Source organism: Dendropsophus ebraccatus, chromosome 7, assembly GCF_027789765.1.
Source record: "Dendropsophus ebraccatus isolate aDenEbr1 chromosome 7, aDenEbr1.pat, whole genome shotgun sequence".
NCBI lineage: Eukaryota > Metazoa > Chordata > Amphibia > Anura > Hylidae > Dendropsophus > Dendropsophus ebraccatus.
Genome location: NC_091460.1, coordinates 128,661,807 through 128,682,875, shown reverse-complemented (window position 1 = coordinate 128,682,875; position 21,069 = coordinate 128,661,807). Strand labels below are relative to the sequence as shown.

The following is a 21,069-nucleotide window of genomic DNA, read 5'->3' as shown; positions in this document are numbered from 1 at the left end:
TGGATTAAGCTCGGATGGTACGTAATGCCATTGTTCAGGTTTGGAGGACCTCCTGATTCTCTGAATGCGGTTACTGACGTACACATAAAACCGCTTGGTCTGATTGTAGATGTAACCTAAAACGACCTTACTGTCAGTGTAGTATCGGACCTCGTCTATGTCAGCACCCAGTTCTTGCTGTATGAAGTCTGCGATCTCCACTGCTAATACAGCTCCGCAAAGTTCAAGCCTGGGAATAGTGTGATCAGGCTTGGGGGCTAACTTGGCTTTGCCAAAAACGAACCCAATATGAACTTGACTGTTGGGTTCTGTTGCCTTGAGGTAAGCAACGGCTGCTATGGCCTCTATGGAAGCATCCGAGAACACGTAGAGTTCCTTTCCCTTGCTGGCAGTAAGCGAGGCTTTGACATAGCATCTTGGGATGTGGATCTGATCCAAGGCATACAAAGATTGCTTCCAGGCTTCCCACTTTTGCTCTTTATCAGAAGGAAGGGGGGCATCCCAATCCTTGATGGTTTCAGAAAGCTGTCTCAGTAGGGATTTACCTTGTATGGTAATGGGCGCTACAAATCCCAGTGGATCGTATAGGCTGTTCACAACTGACAGGACACCACGTTTTGTAAAGGGTTTGTCCGCACGACTTACTTGAAAGCCAAAGGAGTCGGCGGACAGATCCCACCTCAGGCCTAAGCTTCTTTGCACTGGTGGATCGTCTTGTCCCAGGTTTATGTCCTTGAATCCAGGAGCATGATCATCTGACTCGAAGGCTCTCATGACAGCCAGGCTGTTTGAAGCGATTTTGTGTAGCCGTAGTTTGGCTTGGTACAGCATGCTTTGAGTCCTTTTAAGTAAATCAATTGCCTCTTCTTCAGTAGGTAATGATTTGAGTCCATCATCTACGTAGAAGTCCCTTTCTACAAAGTCTCTGGCATCCTTTCCATACTGGGACTCTCCCTCTTTGGCGGTTCTGCGAAGGCCATAAGTCGCTACAGCAGGTGAAGGGCTGTTCCCAAATACATGTACCCTCATGCGGTACTCCATCATCTCCTTGGTGGTGTCATTGTCCTTGTACCACAGAAATCTGAGGAAGTTCCTGTGGTCCTCTCTGACTATGAAGCAGTGGAACATCTGTTCAATATCAGCGGTGATGGCAACAGGCTCTTTTCTGAACCTCATCAAGACTCCGACAAGGTTATTTGTCAGATTGGGACCTGTGAGAAGGACGTCATTAAGAGACACACCTTGATGTTTGGCGCTTGAGTCAAATACAACCCTAATTTGATTAGGTTTTCTGGGATGGTATACTCCGAATGAAGGTAAGTACCAGCACTCCTCGTTCTTCTTCAAGGATGGAGCTGGTTCTGCATGGTTGTTCCGGAATATTCTTTCCATAAACGTGACAACGTGTTCTCTCATTTCAGGCTTGCTGTTTAGGGAACGCTGAAGAGAGTTAAATCTTTGCAAAGCTTGTTCCCGGTTGTTTGGGAGTCTTACCCTGGAAGCTCTGAACGGTAGTGGAGAAACCCAGTGATTGGTTTCCTCCTTAGAGAATTCACTGTCCATAATCTTGACAAAGTCTCTGTCCTCTACTGACAAGGCTACTTTATCGTCATCCTTCGTTGTGAGGAACACTGATCTCCCCAAGTTGTCAGCATAGGGGGAGGGAATGACGTCAGGCAGCTGTATGAGGTCTGGAGGTTTCTCCTTGACTTTATAGTGATGAGGGCACGGCTTGATGCAAGATGTGCGTCCGTCCCTGTGCACGTAAGTCTTAAAGGAGTCAATTCCTGATTGATCCAAGCATACATTCCCAATGATTACCCATCCCAAGTCCAGTCTCTGGGCGTATGGGGCATAGTCAGGACCGTTACACTGCTGACGCACTTTGTGTACCCTTAGATTGTCTCTGCCAAGCAGGAGTAGAATTTCAGCGTCCATATCCAAGGGTGGGATAACACTGGTCAGGTGCCTTAGGTGTGGTTGGTGAAATGCAGCTTCTGGGGTAGGAATCTCATCCCTGTGATCAGGTATTTGGTCACATTCAATCAGTGTAGGTAAGGGTATCTCTGTGTCTCCATTGATGGGAGAAGCGATGAATCCCTGTGCTCTTCTGCCACAAGTCTCTATGCTGCCTGAGCAGGTATTTAAGGTATAGGGTTTTGTGGGTCCCTCGATCCCAAAGGCTTCAAAGAATTTAGGTCCGGCTAGGGACCGGTTGCTCTGGTCATCAATGATTGCATACATTTTTAGAGCCTTTTTTGGTTGTCCTTCTGGGTAAACCTTGATCAGACATATTCTGGCACAACATTTGTCCCTTTGGCTCTCCCCACATACCTCCGAGCATGAACAGGAAACATCAGTGGTAGAGTTAGCACGATTCTGAGGCTCCCCGCCATGGCTTGTAGTGGGAATACTGGTAATTGCAGCCGATGAATCGCTGGTGGGTGGGGTTAGGTGCATAACCGTGACATGTCTGTCGCTGTGACACTCCTCACACTTAATGGCAGATTTACAGTCCTTAGCCATATGCTCCAATGAGGCGCAGCATCTGAAACATACTCCTAGCTCAGTGAGGATTTTCTTGCGTTCCTGTATGGGTTTGGACCTGAAGCCTCTGCATTTATTTAGTGAGTGAGGTTTTTTATGAATGGGACATTCACGATTAAAGGACTTGTCTCTTGATGAGTTAGTTTGGTGTTTACCCGTGGATGCTGCAGGTGGTGGCAGGTTAGTCTTTCTAACACTCGCACAGCTCTTAAAGTCTCTGTGTTTCTGTGTGGCACCTTCATACCTTGATGATGATGCAGCTGGAGTGTTGAGCTCCAGGAAGTCAAGACTGGGGTCATTCCTCATCTGGGCCTGTTCGTCGATGAACCTGCAGAAGTGGATGAATGGTGGAAAGGTGACATCATGTGCTCTCTTATATCTTGAGACTGATGTTGCCCACTTCTCCTGCAAACTGTATGGCAGCTTTGTGACGATTGGGTTTACCCCATGGGCGGTATCCAGATAGCATAGTCCAGATAGACGAGGATCTCTTTTAGCAAGTTCCAGTTCCATGAGCAGATCACTTAAGTCCTGAAGCTTGTGGACTTCCTTCAGATTAATCTTTGGGATGTTCTGCAGTCTCTTGAATAGGGCTTTCTCTATTGCTTCGGCACTGCCAAAGGTACGTTCAAGTCTCTGCCAGGCAGCGGCAAGACCTGCTTCAGCTTGTCCCACATAGACAGTCCTTAAGCTCTTGATGCGATTTGTAGAGCCAGGGCCCAGCCATTTGACCATGAGATCAAGCTCCTGCTCTGCGGTAAGGTTGAGGTTGGTGATGGCAGCTTTGAAGGTTGCTTTCCAGGCTCTGTAGCTCTCTGCGCGGTCGTCAAATTTGGAGAGACTGGTGTTGATCAGCTCCCTGCTAACCATGTACCTTGCGAACTCAGATATATCTGTTTTCTCACTTCTTGTTGCCGTGTCAACTCGTTGTACCCCTTGGGCGTATGGGTTGGTTGGCGTGAAAGGGTGAGATGTTCCAGGGTAGAATGATGTCGCTGCAGGGTTGAGCTGTGGTTTAGCCTCTATAAGTTCTGACGACCGCTGCTTGTGCTGCGCGACTAGGCCAGAAAACACTCGGTAACCATCTTCCTGTGATAGTTGTCCTTGAGAAGGCACATCTGGGTGATGATCGTCAGTTTGTGCGGGTGCTATAGGTGGCACCGTAGCTGCAGGTAGAGCTGACTTGGAGATTTCAGTGTTGTCAGCTTGAATGGTGCTAGAAATAGGGGGGGCTGCAGGTAACTGATTCAGCACATAGTTATTGGTGCGATCGACAGGATTGTCTGTTTCTTGTGGCAAGCAAACTGGATCGAGACCTTGGCTCATTGCTTGCTCAAGTACCTTTACTTTGGCCAATGCAATTTCCTCTTCCATCTCTGTTTGAAGGATCTTTATCTGAGCCTCTGCTTCTGCACTCTCTTTTTTAGCCTTAGCTTCGGCCATTGCAATTTCCTCTTCCATCTCTGTTTGAAGAATCTTTATCTGAGCCTCTGCTTCTGCACTCTCTTTTTTAGCCTTAGCTTCGGCCATTACTTCCTTTTCTCTGAAGGCACGTCTTATTTTGGATTGCTCTGCATCTATGCGGGCCTCTAGTATCCTGTCACTCAGGACTGAGCTTCTTGAGCACGAGGATCTGTATGACCGTGATGAACGTTTAGATGAATTTGATCTGTGCGATCTAGTCTCTTGTAGATGAGAGATACGGAGCTCCGCTTTATCTTTAGCATTCTGCACCATGGTGTCTCTTTCTATTTCTGATGATTCTGCCTTGATCAGCTCTGTTAAGGCTTCATCGATATTAGAGGCTTTTAAGAAGGTGATATACTTTGCAAACAGTCTCTTATATCTTTCATGCTCTGTATTCAGCCGTGCAACAGCATCTTGTTGACTCTCGGCGTCACCCTTGAAGGATTGAAGACTTGCCACGAGGGAGGTAACTCGTTTCCATCTCTCCTCCAGGTCATCACAGAGCTCATTTTTAGCAGTATGATAATTTTCAATTACCTTTAGTGTCGGTTTGAGAGAGCGTCTTGGTCGGACAACTTGGTCTGTTGGAAGTGTGAGTTCTGCTTCCTGCTGTTCCAAATCATCACTATCAACTTGTCCTTGCTGTGTTTTATCACTGGGGAGTTGCTCGGGATGCTTTTCGGCCATTTTGATTTTAAGTGTACTGTCTCTTTAAGAAAATTAACTTTGGAATTGGGGTCTGAAAATCACAGCACAGCTTCTTTAGGACACCCCGATATGATTCCCAGCGTTATTTGAGTGATTTGTGGGGTTTTCAAGTCTGGGTGGCCAGACCAACGGGAGGTAGTATGCAGCAAGTCTCTTAGGAGGGGTATGGTCTGAGGGAGCTTCACACACAAAACTGTTCTTCTACTGAGTGGTGAAAGGTTCATGTAAGATATGAGAAACAGCTTGGGATGCTTTGTGGAAGACTTTATGCAGGTGTAGAATACAGCAGACACACACTGTGCTTGTCCTGAGGCCTGTCCAGACGTGCTGTCTCAGATTAGCTGACCATGTGCTTGTTGCTATGGAGACCTCTGACTGGTCTGGGTTACAGGCAATTTCTAGCTGTGATTTTGGGCTTTTTAAGTCAATCTTCTGACTGTTCTGTCCCCACATGCGGCGAGTGAAGGTTTATCTGACTAGTGGGCCTGACTGGAGATTTCCTACCTTGTATTCCAGCATATGAGGCAGACAGGAACCAGAATAAGCGTCGGGTAGAGTAGGAAATTGAGCAGAACGTAGTTTAATAACTTCACATACAGCTTAGTCACAGATGCAGTATAGTAGTTATATTGTGCTGTTGCTGCTTTCCTAGAAGATACCTTGCTGACACTTGTAATTTCTGGTCAGAAGATTATGACTCTGATAAGCCCAAGCAAGCACTACTTCTCCAGTCAGGAGCAGGATGAAGAATGCCTGCTACAGGAAGTGACGTGGAGACTGGGCTATAAGACACACCCACTAAGGGACAAACCAAAAAATGTGAAAATGGAGGGGAGTCTAAACTCTTGGCCAGCAGATGGCAGCACAACAAGAATACATGTAATGAATACAACAAGGAATGAATGTAAACAATGCAGTTATAAAACATCTGAATAACATACAGATAAGTGAGGAGAACAGCACAAGTCCATCAAGTTCAACCAATGGAAACACTACTGTGAGGAAGGCAAAAACTCTCAAGAGGCAGACACCAATTGCCCCATCACAGGGAGAAAATTCCTTCCCAACTCCAATGGCGATCAGAACAATCCCTGGATCACATGAAATCTGAAAGTTGTAATATAATTTTTCAAGAAAAGCATCCAGGCCTCCCTTGAACTAATTTAATGAGTCAGCCAAGACAACATCATGTGGCAGAGTTTCATAGTCTCACTGCTTGTACAGTAAAGAATCTGCATCTGTGCTGGTGGTGAAACCTTCTTTACTCTAGGCATAGAGCCGCCTTCTTTACTCTAGGCCAGGAGTCGCCTGGTATAGAGCAGGCTCGTGTCGTGAGCGCTCTCTATAACCCAATACTGGAACAACAACGTACATGTACAGTATGTTGTGGTGCAGAAAGGGATTATATTCACAGGGATATATTGATCCGCTGGTATAGCTACATTATTGGTTGATGCAATACCAATATCTGGTGTTTGCAGGAAGGGATTAGATTCTAGGTTTTCTTAATTGTTTTACAATCCTACAATCCTATGGTGTTGACCCAGAAGAAAATAAAAAAAACCACTGTGAGCCAATTACCAATTATTGGCTGTGTGTGTGTAAGGGGGAGAATTATACTTCCTCACTTCAAATAAGGAAATCAGAAAACATCCTATAAGTAGTGATATTATATCTTAATAACATTTTTGGCCACATTGTGGCTGCTATACGGGAAAATACCCTTAGGCTGCTGCTAGGTTGCAATCCATAGACATTTTCACCCTTCTGGAGCTTGTTCAATAAAATGAATGATAACAACATGGTAAGTTTCCTAGTCACACTACTCCTGGGGGGTATGTTCCCATGTGTTTAAGAGCAGTTTTTGAAGCCAAAGCCAGAACTGCCTAGTAATTGGTAGACATTGAGAAAGGAAAATAACAACACTTTGCCTCCTTTTCCAAAAATCTATTCCTTGCTTTGCTTTCAAACTACATTAAGAAACTCGAACACACAAGCCTACCCTTAGGGCCCTATTACACAGGATGATTATCGCGTGGAAAATCGTTATATCGTTCGCATTTATACGATAATCATCCTGTGTAATTGCAGGAAACGATTGAAAAACCCTTCATGTGTCGTTGATCGTTAACTTAGATCTTAGATCGCTGAAATTCCACATTCGTTCGCTGTAGTTCCGTGTCCGTTCACTAATCGTTCCGCGTAATTCCAAATCGTCCCTTCTTTTGCTGGGATCAGATGGAGTAAATGATCGTAGTAACGATCATTGTAACGATCGTAAGTAAAGACTATCGTTCTGTGTAATATGGTGAACGACTTCAGGTTAATGATAACCAATCTCGATAATCGTTAAAAATCGCTTCATCTGATAGGACCCTTAGGTCTCCTTGGAACACACTCCTGCAGCATTAAAAAAAAAAAAAGGATGTGGCAGATTAACTAAAGACCTGCGTTTCACATGGAACATTATTTAATTGAACTTTACTTATTTGTCAAGCGGATAATATGATTTGGCTGCTGCTGCCCAGCTGTGGAACATTACTCACTGTCTGCACTCTAGGGGATGAGGCCACTAAGACGCCTACCTGGCATAATCACTCTGAAATCAGCTTGATGTAAATCCTGATGGGCCAATTAGGTACGGTTCCTCTGAATCAGAAAGCTTATACCGTAATGAACTGATCCATGACTTGCACACCTGCAGGGCAATGTACCACGGTATGTCTTCAATTAACAAGTGACCGTTTACACATTAAGCCTCCTTATGTAACACTGAGGCTGCTGACATGACCTTTCTGTATATTAATGAACATACACTGCTTACGTAAAGAAATCAATGTATTTCTACACTGAAAGTGTCACTGTTGTTTAATTATTTTTTTTTTCCAGAAATCAATAGTTCAGGCGATTTTAAGAAACTTTGTAACGGGGTTTATTAGCAAAGAAATGCATTTTTATCATGAAAAAGCAGTTTGAAGCTCTCCCCCCTGTCTTCAAGGGAGGGAGATGAGACACCAAAACAGGACAACAGAGTTAATTTACAGCTACGTCACCGGGCTATGTCCTCTGAAGTCACACTGATCTCTCTGACCTCTGAATAACAGCTTTCACACAGATCCCGCTGTGTAATCCTTTGTTCTCTGCTCTCTGCTGGCCACGAATCTCCCTCCTCCCCCCTCCCCTCTCCATAGGTTACACAGGGCACGTCTGATGTAAAAGAGTCGAGACTTCCTGATAATGAGCAGTGAATGAGAGAGAGGAGGGAGGGGGGGACCTGGGGAAAGTTTTTCTGAATGCAGATACTGGCAAATTTGCCTATTAAACCCAATTACAAAGTTTCTTAAAATTGCCTATACAACAGTAACACATTAACTATTAAAAACTTTCTTTTTACTTATAAAAAAGATATTTTTCTTTCTTATTTTTTCCATTTAATTATGTATCTTCCTCCACACAAACACACACTTTCATTCAACAGTGTTCCCCTATGCTTTATGCACTTATACTTGTACATAGAGAGATTGGATAATGACTGACTGGTTCACCGGCCTTTACTTCCAGTAACCTATTTATAAAAGAAAGCTGGACTAGTGTATAAATAAAGCACCCTCTGTCTTTTGTCTGAACACTATTTCCTCGTAGACTGTAAACTCTTGTGAGTAGAGCCCCCACTATTCTTGTCTGAACTAGAGTAGGTTCACATTCTGTTTTGTTTCTTCTTCACAGGTATCTATTGGCATCCTGTCCAAAATGGGGTGCCGACATATACTGTGGGGGAAAGCAGCGAATGCCACTCATTTCAATGACCAAACTGTTTAAGCAGTATATGCTAATTTTAATAAGATTGAATAAAGGGGTCTGCTGCATTGAGTCCTGTCGAATTAGAGTATAAGGCACGAACTGAGTCATTAGTTGGCCATTAAAATGAATTGCATTTTCTGCTCACAGTATATGCCCGCACTCCTCTCTCGACAGTCTAAATGTAGTCTAAGAGCCCTATTAAACGGAGCAATTATCTGCTGAATCAGGCCAATTAGGGTGGATATCGCTCTGTGTTATGGTGCATTTACACAGAACAATTATCGTTTGAATTTTTGCGATAACGATGGCATTTGAGCGATAATCGCCCCGTGTAAACACAGTGAACGATCGAGCGACGAGCGAGAAATCGTTCTTGTGATCTTTCAACATGTTCTCAAATCGTCATTGGTCGTTTGCTAAAAATTCGCAGATCGCTTCGTGTAAACAGTCTTTCACTGATTCACCCTGCGTGCGAGACGGGCTTAAGCGATCTTAAAACGATCGCAATAATGATTTTTTCAAACGATATATCGTTCCGTCTAAATGCTGAACGTTATAAAAAGCACATCTATACTTCGAAATTGTTAATAGTCCGATTGGGCGAATTATCGCTCCATGTAAACGTAGCATTATAAAGTGAACGATCAGCCAAGGAACCAGTCAGCTGATCGTTGTCTTTAAACATGTTTAAAAATCAGCGGCCGCCGACTGTGTATTGCTCTGTGTAATAGCAAAGTGTGGCCATTGGGTAATGAAAATAATAAAGTTTATACTTACCTCTGCATGCTTCCCTGGTGTCCTGCGGCTTTTTCCCTGAGTTCCCTGCTCACCGCAGCACTGCTGACACTTCTGGCCCATCTTTTCAATGACAGACCACTCAGCTGTCCCATCTTGATCGGGGATTGGCTGTTACTGAATACAGTGACAGTATAGTATTTTCTATGTAAAAACAAGGGCCACACGATTATCGAGCCGTGTATAGGCAGATCTAGCAGATCGGCACTCGCTTACATTGCAATATTGTGTCATGTAATATGGCCCTTAGCGTGTAATTCTGTAATGCCCGATTGTGGTCTGTATATGTACCCTTTGAATCGTAAAGTGTTGCAGAATATGTTGGCATGATATAAACAAACAAACATTATTATTATTAGATTTACACCAGACATTGCAGATGAAGAGTTGCAACCAAGTAGCAGCCTAAGGGTACGTTCCAATACAGCAGCCACAATGTGGAAAAAAATGTCATTAATATTAACCCCTTTGTGCTGCAGCTAGTTTGGGCCTTAATGACCAGGCTAATTTTTCAAAATCTGACCTGTCTCACTTTATGCTCTCATAGCTCAGTGATGCTTTAACGTATGCTAGCGATTCTGAGATTGTTTTTTCGTGACATATGGCACTTTATGTTAGTGGCAAAATTTGGTCACTACTTTGTGTGTTTTTTGTGAAAAACATCAAAATATCATGAAAAATTTAAAAAATTTGCATTTTATGAACTTTGAAATTCTCTGCTTCTAAAAAAAGAAAGTCGTAGCACATAAATTAGTTACTAAGTCACATTACCAATATGTCTTCTTTATTCTGGCATAATTTGGTAAACATATTTTACTTTTTTAGGGTGTTATGGGGCTTAGAAATTTATCAGCAAATTATCACATTTTCGTGAAACTGATTTTTTTAGGGACCAGTTCTTTTTTTAAATGGATTTAGAAGTCTGGTATCCTGAAAACCCCCATAAGTGACCCCATTTTGGAAACTACACACCTTAAAGAATTAATCTAGGGGTATAATGAGCATTTTAACCCTACAGGGGCTGGAGGAAAGTATTCACAATTAGGCAGTAAAAAAATTGAAAATTTAAATTTTCCAATAATATATACGTTTAGATTAAAGTTTCTCATTTTCAAAAGGAATATGAGACAAAAAGCACCCCAAAATTTGTAATGCAGGTTCTCTTGAGTACAACGGTACCCCATATGTGGGCGTAAACCACTGTATGGGCACACAGCAGGGCTCAGAAGGAAGGGAGCGCCAATTAGCTTTTCCAATGCAGATTTTGCTGAAGAAGTTTCTGAGCGCCAGGTGCGTTTGCAGAGCCCCTGTAGTGTCAGCAGAGAGAAAACCCCCCATAAGTCACCCCATTTTGGAAAGTACACCCCTCAAAGAATTCATCTTGGTGTGTGGTGACCATTTTGACCCCACAGGTATTACAGGAAAGTATTCAAAAGAAGACAGTAAAAATGAAAAACTTGAATTCTTCCAATAATATGTTCGTTTAGTTTGAAATTTCTCAATTTCACGAGGAACAAGAGGAAAAAAGTACCCCAAAATTTGTAACGCAGGTTCTCCTGAGTACAATGGTACCCCATATGTGGGCATAAACCACTGCATGGGCACACAGGAGGGCTCAGAAGGGAAGGAGCGCCAATTAGCTTTTTCAATGCAGATTTTGCTGCAGAAGTTTCCGAGCGCCAGGTGCGTTTGCAGAGCCCCTGTAATGTCTGCAGAATAGAACCCCCCCAAAAGTCACTCCATTTTGGAAAGTGCACCCCTCAAAGTATTCATCTTGGTGTGTGGTGACCATTTTGACCCCACAGGTATTAGAGGAAAGTATTCAAAAGTAGACAGTAAAAATGAAAAACTCAAATTTTTCCAATATTATGTTCTTTTAGTTTGAAATTTCTCAATTTCACGAGGAACAAGAGGAAAAAAGTACCACAAAATTTGTAACGCAGGTTCTCCTGAGTACAATGGTACCCCATATGTGGGCGTAAACCACTGCATGGGCACACAGGAGGGCTCAAAATGGAAGGAGCGCCAATTAGCTTTTTCAATGCAGATTTTGCTGAAGAAGTTTCTGAGCGCCAGGTGCGTTTGCAGCGCCCCTGTAGTGCTAGCGGAGTAAAATCTCGCCATAAGTCACTCCATTTTGGAAAGTGCACCCCTCATAGAATTTATTTTGGGGTGTGGTGAGCATTTTGACCCCACAGGTATTTGAGGAAAGTATTCAAAAGTAGACAGTAAAAATGAAAAACTCGAATTTTTCCAATAATATGTTCCTTTAGTTTGAAATTTCTCAATTTCACGAGGAACAGGAGAGAAATGTCACCCCAATATATGTAACACAGGTTCTCCTGAGTAGAACGGTACCCCATATGTGGGCATAAACCACTGCATGGGCACACAGCCGGGCTCAGAAGGGAAGGAGCGCCAATTAGCATTTTCAGTGCAGATTTTTCTGAAGAAGTTTCTGAGCGCCAGGTGCGTTTGCTGAGCCCCTGTAGTGTCAGCAGAATAGATTCCCCCCAAAAGTCACCACATCTTGGAAAGAGCACCCCTCAAAGAATTCATCTTGGGGTGTGGTGACCATTTTTACCCCACAGGTATTAGAGGAAAGTATTCAAAATTGGCCAGTAAAAATGAAAAACTCGAATTTTTCCAATAATATGTTGGTTTAGTTTGAAATTTCTCAATTTGACGAGGAACAGGAGAGAAAACGTACCCCAAAATCTGTAACGCAGGTTCTCCTGAGTACAACGGTACCCCATATGTGGGCATAAACCACTGTATGGGCACACAGCAGGGCTCAGAAGGGAAGGAGCGCCGATTTACAGGAGCAAAACCGCAGCTAGTAATGGTTATTAGAATAGCGCAGTTACTAAAATAAGATAAAAAAAATTAGATTACAGGTAATGTGGGGTGGTTACGGGCAACCAGGGGTGGTTATGGGCAACCTGAGGTGGTTACAGGTAATCTGGGGTGGTTACGGACAACATGGGGTGGTCACGGGCAACCTGCTGTGATTACGGCAACCTGGGGTGGTTACAGGCAACGTGGGGTGGTTACAGGCAACGCGGGGTGGTTACGGGCAATGTGTGGTGGTTATGGGCAACGTGTGGTGGTCACGGGCAACCTGCTGTGGTTACGGCAACGTGGGGTGGTTACAGGCAACGTGGGGTGGTTACAGGCAACGTGGGGTGGTTACAGGCAACGTGGGGTGGTTACAGGCAACGTGGGCTGGTTACAGGCAACGTGGGCTGGTTACAGGCAACGTGGGCTGGTAACGGGCAACGTGGGCTGGTTTCGGGCAACCTGCTGTGCTTACAGACAATCTGGGATGGTTACGGGAAACGTGGGGTGGTTACGGGCAACGTGGGGTGGTTACGGGCAACCTGCAATGCTTACAGACAATCTGGGGTGGTTACAGGCAACGTTGGCTGGTTACGGGCAACCTGCAGTGCTTACAGACAATCTGAGGTGGATACGGGCAACGTGGGGTGGTTACGCGCAACCTGCAGTGCTTACTGACAATCTGGGGTGGTTACGGGCAACGTGGGGTGGTTACGGGCAATGTGGGGTGGTTACGGATAAACTGAAGTTCTTATAGGCAATCTGGGGTGGGTACCTGTAATCTGACATGGGCACCGCAATCTGGAGGGGGTCATTGGCAATTTGGGGTGGTCAGAGGCAAGGTGCGGTGGTCAGAGGCGACGTGCGGTGGTCAGAGGCGACGTGCGGTGGTCAGAGGCATTGTGGCGTGGTCAGAGGCATCGTGGCGTGGTCAGAGGCATTGTGGCGTGGTCAGAGGCAACGCGCAGTGGTTACGTGCAATCTGGGGGGGTTACATGTAATCTGGCATGATTATGGGGAACCTGGGGGGGTTATGTGCAACCTGGAAGGGTTACAGACAATCTGGGATTGTTACTGATAAACTGAAGTGCTTATAGGTAATCTGGGGTGGGTACATGTAATTTGGGGTGGTTACGGGCAATCTGGAGGGGGTCACTGGCAATTTGGGGTGGTTACGGGCAACGTGCGGTGGTTACGGGCAACGTGCGGTGGTTACGGGCAACGTGCGGTGGTTACGGACAACGTGCGGTGGTTACGGGCAACGTGCGGTGGTTACGGACAACGTGCGGTGGTTACGGACAACGTGCGGTGGTTACGGGTAATCTGGGGAGGGGTTAGGGGTAATTTGGGAGTAAACTGCAATTATTACTATAATAAAAAGTGTGTGTTTTATTTTTTTGTATGTTTGTCACTTTTTGTACTTTATACATTCATTTTCACTGTATTACTATGATTACTGTGATATTTTCTATCTCAGTAATCATAGTTCAGTGACAGAGACCAAATTGGTCTCTGTCACTTTAAATTTTCAGAGTTGGCTGGTTGTGAAGCGCATGCGCACTTCATAACCAGCCAGGACGTCGAGGAGGAAGGAGCTCCGTCGATCCGGTGAGTATATGGGGAAGGGGGGGGTGACTGGGGGACGGGGGTGACAGGGGGGGTGGGGGGCGACTTGGGGGGTGGGGGGACATCACTTTTTATCCCCTGTCACCAATCATTCATGGTGACAGGGGATAAAAAGTGCCGGGAGCACATGGCACAAGCGATCAGCGGTATATAGTATATACCGCTGATCGCTTGTACCGGGACCCCACAGGGGGGTCCCCGATGACTGCCCCATGCTCTCCGCTACCTCCGGTGGCGGAGAGCATGGGGCTTTCATTCATTTTAACCTTTTAATCGCTGTGAACCGACGTTAGTCGGTTCACAGCGATAGCGGCGGCCATCTTGGAAATGATGGCCGCCGGGGGAGGGGGGTTAGTTATCGGGGCACTAGGGGGGGCTGATCTGAGGTCTGGGGGATACTTATTTCATCTCCCCCCGCCGTAGATTCACGGCGGGGGGAGATGAAAGGTGGCGGCGGCACCGGTACTCTCATTTACCGACGGTCGCCGCTATAACGTTAATAGCGGCGATCGTCGGTAAGGGGGGGGGCCGGGACGGACCTCACACACTGCCCCAACCCCTCAGCTACCTCCGGTAGCCGGGGGGATGGGGTGGGGGCCGTCCCGGCCCCGCAGCCTTATTCTCTGCCATCGCCGTAAAAAGCTGATGGCAGCAGAATAAGGACCATTAGTGACCGCCGTAGAAAGCCGTATCGGCGGTCACTAAGGGGTTAAGGAGACTATCTGGGAGGCAATATTTTTATAATAATCCCTTAAGGAGTTTGTAAATAAATAAATAATAACATATACTTACCTTCCTTGCTTCCCTGCCACTGAAGTTATCATGGAGCTCTGGGTTTAGGGATGGGATGTCATAGGCCCATTCAGCAAATGAGTGGCCACAGCCTGACATCCCGCTCAGCCAATCAGTGCACTGTCCCACAGCCACTGATTGGCTGAGCGGGACGTCGGGATACCGGGACCCACAGAAGAAAGCTGGAGCGTGGCCGGTAAAGTATTCACCAGGCCATCAAGGGTTAAGGGGGGCGGTGTTTACATACAGTGGAATGAAGTTTCCACTGTGAGTATGTAAACCTATTCAAAATGCAGTAGGGGAATGCCAGCAGCCGATGCAACAACAACACTACACATTATATAATAATAGCTTATGTTTAGTGATGAGCAAACTTGCTGAATGTTAGAAAAATTTGGTTATGCAAAACTGAACTCCATTGTAGACATGAAGCAAGTACACAAGTCTCTGGGCTGTGTTTTTCACTCAGGTTTGTCAAGCTTTCCTTTTATAAAGATAAATATTTTACAAATTTAAAAAAATGGATCAACAAATGTCTCCCAAATGTCCACAGAGAAAGAGAGCGCTTCATGTTCACAGTATAAAAACTATATGGCGAAAAGAACATGTTTTTTTTCTAAAAAGTTTCTAAGTATAAAAGTATAATAAGTTTATAAGTTTAAGGCCGGGTTCACACTACGTAAAAAACACGTCCGTATTTCATAACAGCGGTCGTATTAGCACAAACAGCGGACGTTATTTTGCAAATAACGACCGTTGTTTGCGCAAATACAGCCGTTGTTATGAAATACGGCCGTGTTTTTTACGTAGTGTGAACATAGCTAAGAGTATATAAACTGCCTTTCAATGTAATCGTACTGATCTACCTGAATGAAGATTACATGAATTTTATTGCAAAGTGAGCAATATAAAAGCAAAATCCCTTCATAGGGCCAGAACTGCAGGGGTTTTTTTTCAGTTTAAGCCCAAAAATATCTTTTTTTCTATTTTGCCGTACGTTTTATGATAAAATTAAGGGTTTCATTAAAAAAGTCCTGCACAAAAAAGTCCTCATTTGGCCCATTACATAAAAAATGGAAAAATGTGGCTGCATTATTACAGCGTGGCGCTTATTCATACAGTTCCCCTGCTCCCAGCATCTTATCACAGATGCTGCCCGGGCTGTGGGAGGTTTCCATTACTGGCATTCCACGTCCGTGTTCCATGTGGAACACGGAACTTGTAAATGTAGCCTAAAGTCCCTATTACACGGGGCGATGCAGAGGAGCAAACGAGCGCCCCGCATGCTACCGGCACTATTACACACGTCAGCAGCGAGTGGGTAAGAGCCGGGGGGGGGGGGCACGGGGAGCTACGGGGGGCTGCTCAAGTGATCGCTAGATCATCTGGGCAGCCCATAGAGGATAGAAGCCGTCTGCTGCCGCCGCTCTTGTTCCGCGGAGCGACGACAGCAGATCATTGCTATATTAAAACGACAGGCAACGATCAGCTGACATCATTGTCTTCTATAACACACAAAATTTATCAGCCGTAACGGAGGCTTAAGGGTTATGACTCTTGGCAAAGGGTGTGTGAAGACACCCTTAGGAGGTTTTGTCGCTAGTATTGCTTCATAACTAGGTAAGCAACAATAAAGAGAGATAAAACATTGTTCAAATTTATAAATATGTCATAAAATATATAAACTGTCCTGTACACATTGTAAAACACCTGCCACAAAGTGTATTATTTTAAACTGATGCATCAGATATTTAATTCAAACTGGGTTTGGAACAAGTGAGTATACTGTGTTGTTGATGACTAGTAAGGGTGCGTTCACACATACAGGATCTGCAGCAGATCCGCAGCAGATTTGATGGCCCAGAATTGATATTCTTTGAATCTGCAGCTTCAAATCTGCGCCATCAAATCTGCTGCAGATCCTGTACGTGTGAACACACCCTAAGGTTATAAACACACTTGGCGGGTCTGCAGCGAGTCTCCATGCTGCGTTTTTGCAGCGAGACTCGCTGCAGATCCCGGCCCTATACTTTTAATGGCAGACAAACACGCAGCAGGGATGTACATCCCTGCTGCGAGTTTGTCTGCAGCCCACCCCATTAACCCCCCCGGCTGCCGGAGCTGATACTTCACCTGATCCCGGCTCCGGCGGTTCCCGATGTCTTCAGCAAGCCGGAGCGGGGACCAGGTAAAGTATATGCTCCAGCCGCCCGCAGCCCCGGCCGCCCGATCGCCCCCCCGCAGCACCGATCGCACGCCCCCCCGCAGCACCGATCGCACGCCCCCCCCCCAATCGCCCCCCCCCCCCCCCGCAGCCCCGATCGCCCCCGCAGCACCGATCGGTGCTGCGGGGGGGGGGGGGCGTGCGATCGTTGCTGCGGTGGGGTGAGCGATCGGTGCTGCGGGGGGGGCGTGCGATCGGTGCTGCGGGGGGGCGATCGGGCGGCCGGGGCTGCGGGCGGCTGGCTGGAGCATATACTTCACCTGGTCCCCACTCCGGCTTGCTGAAGACATCAGGAACCGCCGGAGCCGGGATCAGGTGAAGTATCAGCTCCCGCAGCCGGGGGGTTAATGGGGTGGGCTGCAGACAAACTCGCAGCAGGGATGTACATCCCTGCTGCGTGTTTGTCTGCCATTAAAAGTATAGGGCCGGGATCTGCAGCGAGTCTCGCTGCAAAAACGCAGCATGGAGACTCGCTGCAGACCCGCCAAGTGTGTTTGTAACCTTAGGCATACTATGAATTGCACTTTGCTCACATACCGTCAAAATAGTGGCTGTTTTTATTGAACGTCCGTAATATATCGGCAAACTATAGGCGTTATTTTATAGTAACTGCTGTTATTTGCATAATAACATCCTTGTTTTAAATTAAAGGCTGTTATTTGACATTAAATGGAGGCTGCCCAACAGAAAAGAACGCCATTTTTATACTGTATGAACTTAGCCTAGATTTAAAGTAGAATTGGATCATATAAATATCTTTATATTTTAGTCTATATTAAAACTTGGGCACAAAATGTATATACATATTTACAGGCATATATATACAGCATAATATAAGGAAAGTGCCCAGTATAATCACTACAGTATGTTACAGAACAGCACTATACTGTATAGTACATTATACACAAGAAACATTCAACAAAACCAGCTATTACAGCACAGTAGTCACCAACTCCGCACTCATCCTTTACTGTATAGTGCCCCCCCATCCCAGCACTGTAAAGGATGGGAGATGGTGGTGCACTGCCTGTACTACTACTGAACTGTATATTCACTCCAGCAGTCTTATACAGTACTGTACAGGATGGGAGATGGTGGTGCACTGCCTGTACTACTACTGAACTGTATATGCACTCCAGCAGTCTTATACAGTACTGTACAGGATGGGAGATGGTGAACTAACTGTACTACTACTGTACTGTATATGCACTCCAGCAGTCTAATACAGAAAAGGATGGGAGATGGTGGTGCACTGACTGTACTACTACTGTACTGTATATGCACTCCAGCAGTCTAATACAGAAAAGGATGGGAGATGGTGGTGCACTGACAGTACTACTACTGTACTGTATATGCACTCCAGCAGTCTTATAGTCTACTGTATGTAAGGCCTCACCAGTGCTAAACTCACCAAGTACAACCCATTATCCATGCTTGCAAAAACATTCAGATACCAAGTACGGTGCAAACTACCCACAGCAACCAATCACAGCTCATTTTTGCGCAGTGCTGAAAGGAAAGCTGAGCTGTGATTGGTTGCTGTGGGCAGTTTGCACCAGTCTAAATTTTACACCCTTTGATAAATCTCCCCCTAAGTGCGCAAAAAGTGTTTGAGAACCGAGCAAGAGTTTGAGAACCAAAGCAAACTTTCCTTGAAAATACAGTTTGAGTTCCAAGCAGTTTGAGAACCGAGGTACCACTGTATATAGAAGACTGCAGTACTATGGGGATACCTTCAAAACAAACTTCTATTCACTCAAAAAAGTAACATTTCGGCTTTATAATTGCACTGCTAGAACCGAAACGTCGCATTTGTTTGAGTGAATAAAACACAGTATGTTTTGAAGATATCCCTGGAGCTCTGCAGTCTTCTCGTTTGATAGAGTGTTGCACTTTGGTCACATATGTGCTGACCACTGGCATCCACACGTGTTTGTCATTGGAGTGCTGCAGTACTATTTGGAGATATAGATAGATAGATCGATCGATCGATCTATATATAGATATATATGTAGACATATAAAGATATAGATATATCTCGGAGAAATCATTTATGGTTCTTAACAATGGGCAACACAGTAGTAAAAAAAAAACCCATAAAATTGTGTAAGGCCCCGTTCCCACTGAGAAAAACTAGCGGAATTCCACGGCGGAATGACGTTAGCCTCCCTCTCATAATGGTAGTCTATGGGAGGCGCACGCTCCTACTCTGTCCGCGCTGAAGAATGAACATGTTCATTCTTCTGCGCGGACAGAGCAGAAGCGGAATTCCGCTAGTTTTGCTCAGTGGGAACGGGGCCTAAGAACACTATAAAATATGTGAGTTACATCTTGCTTTGGCCTAAATATAAACTATGTTTAAAGAGGACCTGTCACCCCCAGTGCCGGGGTGACAGGCTCCCGACCCCCCGCTAGAGCACCTTATACTTACCTGATCGCGCCGGGTTCCGCTTCTTGAGACGGTCTGGTGACGGAGATTTCACCGCCCAAAGCCCGGCGTGCGCGCTCCTGAGATGAGTCCAACGCTCACAGAGAATGACTAGTGAGTCTGACGCTCCGTTATTCTCTATGAGCGTTGGACTCATTTCAGGACTGCGCGCGCCGGGCTTCGGGCGCTGAAATCTCCGTCACCGGACCGTCTCAAGAAGCGGGACCCGGCGTGATCAGGTACGTATAAGGTGCTCTAGCTGGGGGTCGGGAGCCTGTCACCCCGGCACCGGGGGTGACAGGTTCCCTTTAAGGGCAGGCTCAGAATACATCTATATTACATATATGAGATAGATAGATAGATAGATAGATAGATAGATAGATAGATAGATAGATAGATAAACACATTATAAGTCAGAGAAGGGAAAATAAAAAAAAAACATAACATAACAGCTTCACTGTAATCCATCATAGATGTTAAGAATTATAGGCTAAGCAAGTAGTAATAAGTAAAACCAAGTTTACTTCTAAACTATACTGTAACTTGTGTGTGCGCTTACAATTCCATTACCTTATAAGCATCCTTTATGTTCAAGGGTTGTCCATATTCCGCTACATAGCCCACAATTCCTTTATTCCATTCCAAACGGATGCAGTTATTTGAAGCCTCCTCCAACGTTGTTCCTTCTGCCACATCAAAGAGCCGGCTAACCAGAAACTTCTCATTGGAACTGTCCTCACAAACTAAAAAAAGCGAGTATCGGTCTGCCGATATCAGTTCGTTAATATGCAGAAAAATTTTATGACACAGGGCAGTGACGTCCAAATGGCTCGAAATATCCTTTACCAGTTCCAGAAGCCGTGAACACTGATCGCTTGCACTGTGTAAACTTGGAGCTTGTAGAGGCATCTGTTCCTTCTTTTCAGAATCCGCAAGAAATGTCAGTGTTCCCTCGGAGTCCTTAACAACGATGGGCCTGAGAGGCCGATCAAACTCCGAGGCAGAGATCTTCCTCACAGGTGTCGCTTGGTTGGTGGTCTCAGAAGAATAGGCCTGCTGGTTATTTTCTGTATTGCTTTTCCCTCCCTCCTTTGTTGCTGGTATTGTGTGCACTCTTTCAGCAAACCATGCATTGACCATTTCTCTGAAAAAAAGACATAAAGTTATAAATATTTTAGTGAGGGAAGGACATGAATGATGACAGATGAACTCAGAAATGTGTCAGCAGTAGAGGGGGCATGAAATATTTACACTGATCACTGGCCATGTCATTCTTAAAGGGGTTATCCAGCTAAAACTTTTTTTTTTTTTTTTTTTTCAAATCAACTGGTTTCAGAAAATTATATGTATTTGTAATTTACTTCAATTTAACCCTTTGAGGACCAGGCCCAAAATGACCACGACAATTTTCATTTTTGGGTTTTCGTTTTTTCCTCCTCCCCTTCTAAGATCTCTAGCACTTTCATTTTTCTATCTACAGGGCCATGTGAGGGCTTGTTTTTTTCAGGAATAGGTGTACTTTGGAATGGGGTCTTTCATTCTACCGTAACATGTATGATGGAACCCCAAAAATATCATTTATGAAAATAAAAATTGGTGAAATTGGAAAAAATTGCGATATTGTAACTTTGGGGGGTTCCTGTGTCTACTTAATGCACTATACGGTAAAAGTGACATGATACCATTATTCTATAGGTCAGTACGAACACAACCATATGCAGGTTACACAGATTAACAAATTTTTTTTTTTAATGATATCCTTTCTTTTGCAATTAATTATTAATAAAATGGGCCTATTGTGACGCTTATAACGGTTTTCATTTTTCACCTACAGGGCTGTATG

General features: G+C 45.0%; 1 protein-coding gene across 6 annotated transcripts in view; it reads right to left on the bottom strand.

Annotated features, from left to right (window-relative positions):
- The window catches only part of PDE5A (phosphodiesterase 5A), a 248,056-nt gene that overhangs the window by 92,762 nt on the left and 134,225 nt on the right, over positions 1-21,069 (bottom strand). For all 6 annotated transcript variants that reach the window (XM_069978436.1, XM_069978434.1, XM_069978432.1 and 3 more), the window contains exon 2: positions 19,797-20,370. In XM_069978436.1, the coding sequence (XP_069834537.1) occupies positions 19,797-20,366 (570 nt within the window). In that variant the 5' untranslated portion in view covers positions 20,367-20,370. The remainder of the gene's footprint in view (positions 1-19,796; positions 20,371-21,069) is intronic.